General features: G+C 57.0%; 1 protein-coding gene across 1 annotated transcript; it reads right to left on the bottom strand.

Moving 5' to 3' along the window:
* Nucleotides 1-6: 6 nt before the first annotated feature.
* Nucleotides 7-1325, bottom strand: LOC104915266. Its single transcript, XM_010726070.1, has 2 exons — nt 501-1325; nt 7-354 (listed from the first exon to the last, which is right to left on the bottom strand). Exons 1-2 carry the CDS (start codon nt 1132-1134, stop codon nt 272-274), a joined length of 717 nt encoding a protein of 238 aa, XP_010724372.1. The 5' UTR covers nt 1135-1325; the 3' UTR covers nt 7-271.
* Nucleotides 1326-1336: the final 11 nt, after the last annotated feature.

Raw genomic sequence — 1336 nt, 5'->3', positions numbered from 1 at the left:
CACAGCTTTTGTTGCCGACGAACTGAAGCCCCATTGTTCACACATTGCCACGGTCTTTTTTCAGTTTCTGCTCCGCGCTGTGCGTTGCCAGAGATAATGAATTTGCACCAAACCTCTCTTAGTGCCGCTCTGACGGACGGAACAAATTAGAAATGCCTAAAGAAGAGCCGGGGCTTGCGTCTTCCAGGAGAAAAGGGAAAGAGGCGTGCATTTCTTTGGAAACTTACAAGTGCAGCGAACGGTGGAGTTTTTTGTAGGTGTCCTCGTCCAGCTACGATCTGAAGAGCGGCTCCTGCCGAGTGCTGTCCTTGGGCGGCATTGCCCTTTTGGGTAACTTTTCTCTGAACCAAACAACTGGTCGACAATTAGAAAAATAAACAAGAATAAATAAAATTAAAATAAAAATAATAAATAATAAAAAATCATAACGTTTAAAGAGAAAAAGAAGGGAAAAAAATAAGAGATAGAGAGCGCCTCTCCCCACTCAAGCTGCCACGCACAGCGCTGCGTGCCCTCCCGCCGGCAGAGGCTCCTGCGCTGCCTCCTGCGAACCAGCGGCGCGCAATCTGCGTGGAAACGCCGCGTTTTAGGGCTTGAGGGCGGAAGTTTATGTGCGCGGAGCGGCGCGGAGGGCGGGAGGAGGTGAGGGGCGTCAGAACGGCTCCCCGCTGCCCTTTTCGGGGCGGGCCGGTGGCAGTCGTGCGCGATGGCGTGGGCAGGTGGCGGAGGGCTGGGGGCGGGCTGACGGCCGGAGGTTCGTGTATGCCTAGCGCAGCCACGCGCACACGCGTGTATGTATGTATGTATGCACGTGTGTATGCATGCCAGTAGGGGACTGCCTCCTCCCTCCGCCCACTCACTCGGGACCCCCTCGGCAGCGCTGCCCCAGCGGTGCGGTGGGACAAAGGGCGCTCTGTGAGGACCGAGAGGGGCCCACGGATGCGCAGGGCGATCCTCGGCCTCTGGAGATGAGCGAAGATTCCGGTCCCGCTCTGTCCCTACATACATGCGTGCTGGCATCCCCCCGTCCGTCCCTTTGAGTTCAAGGGAAGACGCTCGGATAGGGGAAGCAGAGTGCGGCGTATGCAAATCGGAGACACCGTGGCAGGGCGCAGGGAGATGCTCTAAAGGCATCACAGCAAATAGACGCTGGGAGAAGAGGGAGGAAGGCTTGGATCCGAATGGAGAACACCCTCCGCTTTCAGGACTCTGATGGCATTCAGTGTCGCCGCTGAAACTTCTTCCCACGTTCCCGCAAACAGCAGTGCCGCGAGAACAGGGAGAGCCCGGGTAAAAGAAAATGGAGGGGAGGGGAGCGGTGGGAAGACGCCCTTAC

This window comes from Meleagris gallopavo, chromosome Z, assembly GCF_000146605.3.
Source record: "Meleagris gallopavo isolate NT-WF06-2002-E0010 breed Aviagen turkey brand Nicholas breeding stock chromosome Z, Turkey_5.1, whole genome shotgun sequence".
Taxonomy (NCBI): domain Eukaryota; kingdom Metazoa; phylum Chordata; class Aves; order Galliformes; family Phasianidae; genus Meleagris; species Meleagris gallopavo.
This window is presented reverse-complemented; position numbering and strand designations above follow the sequence as displayed.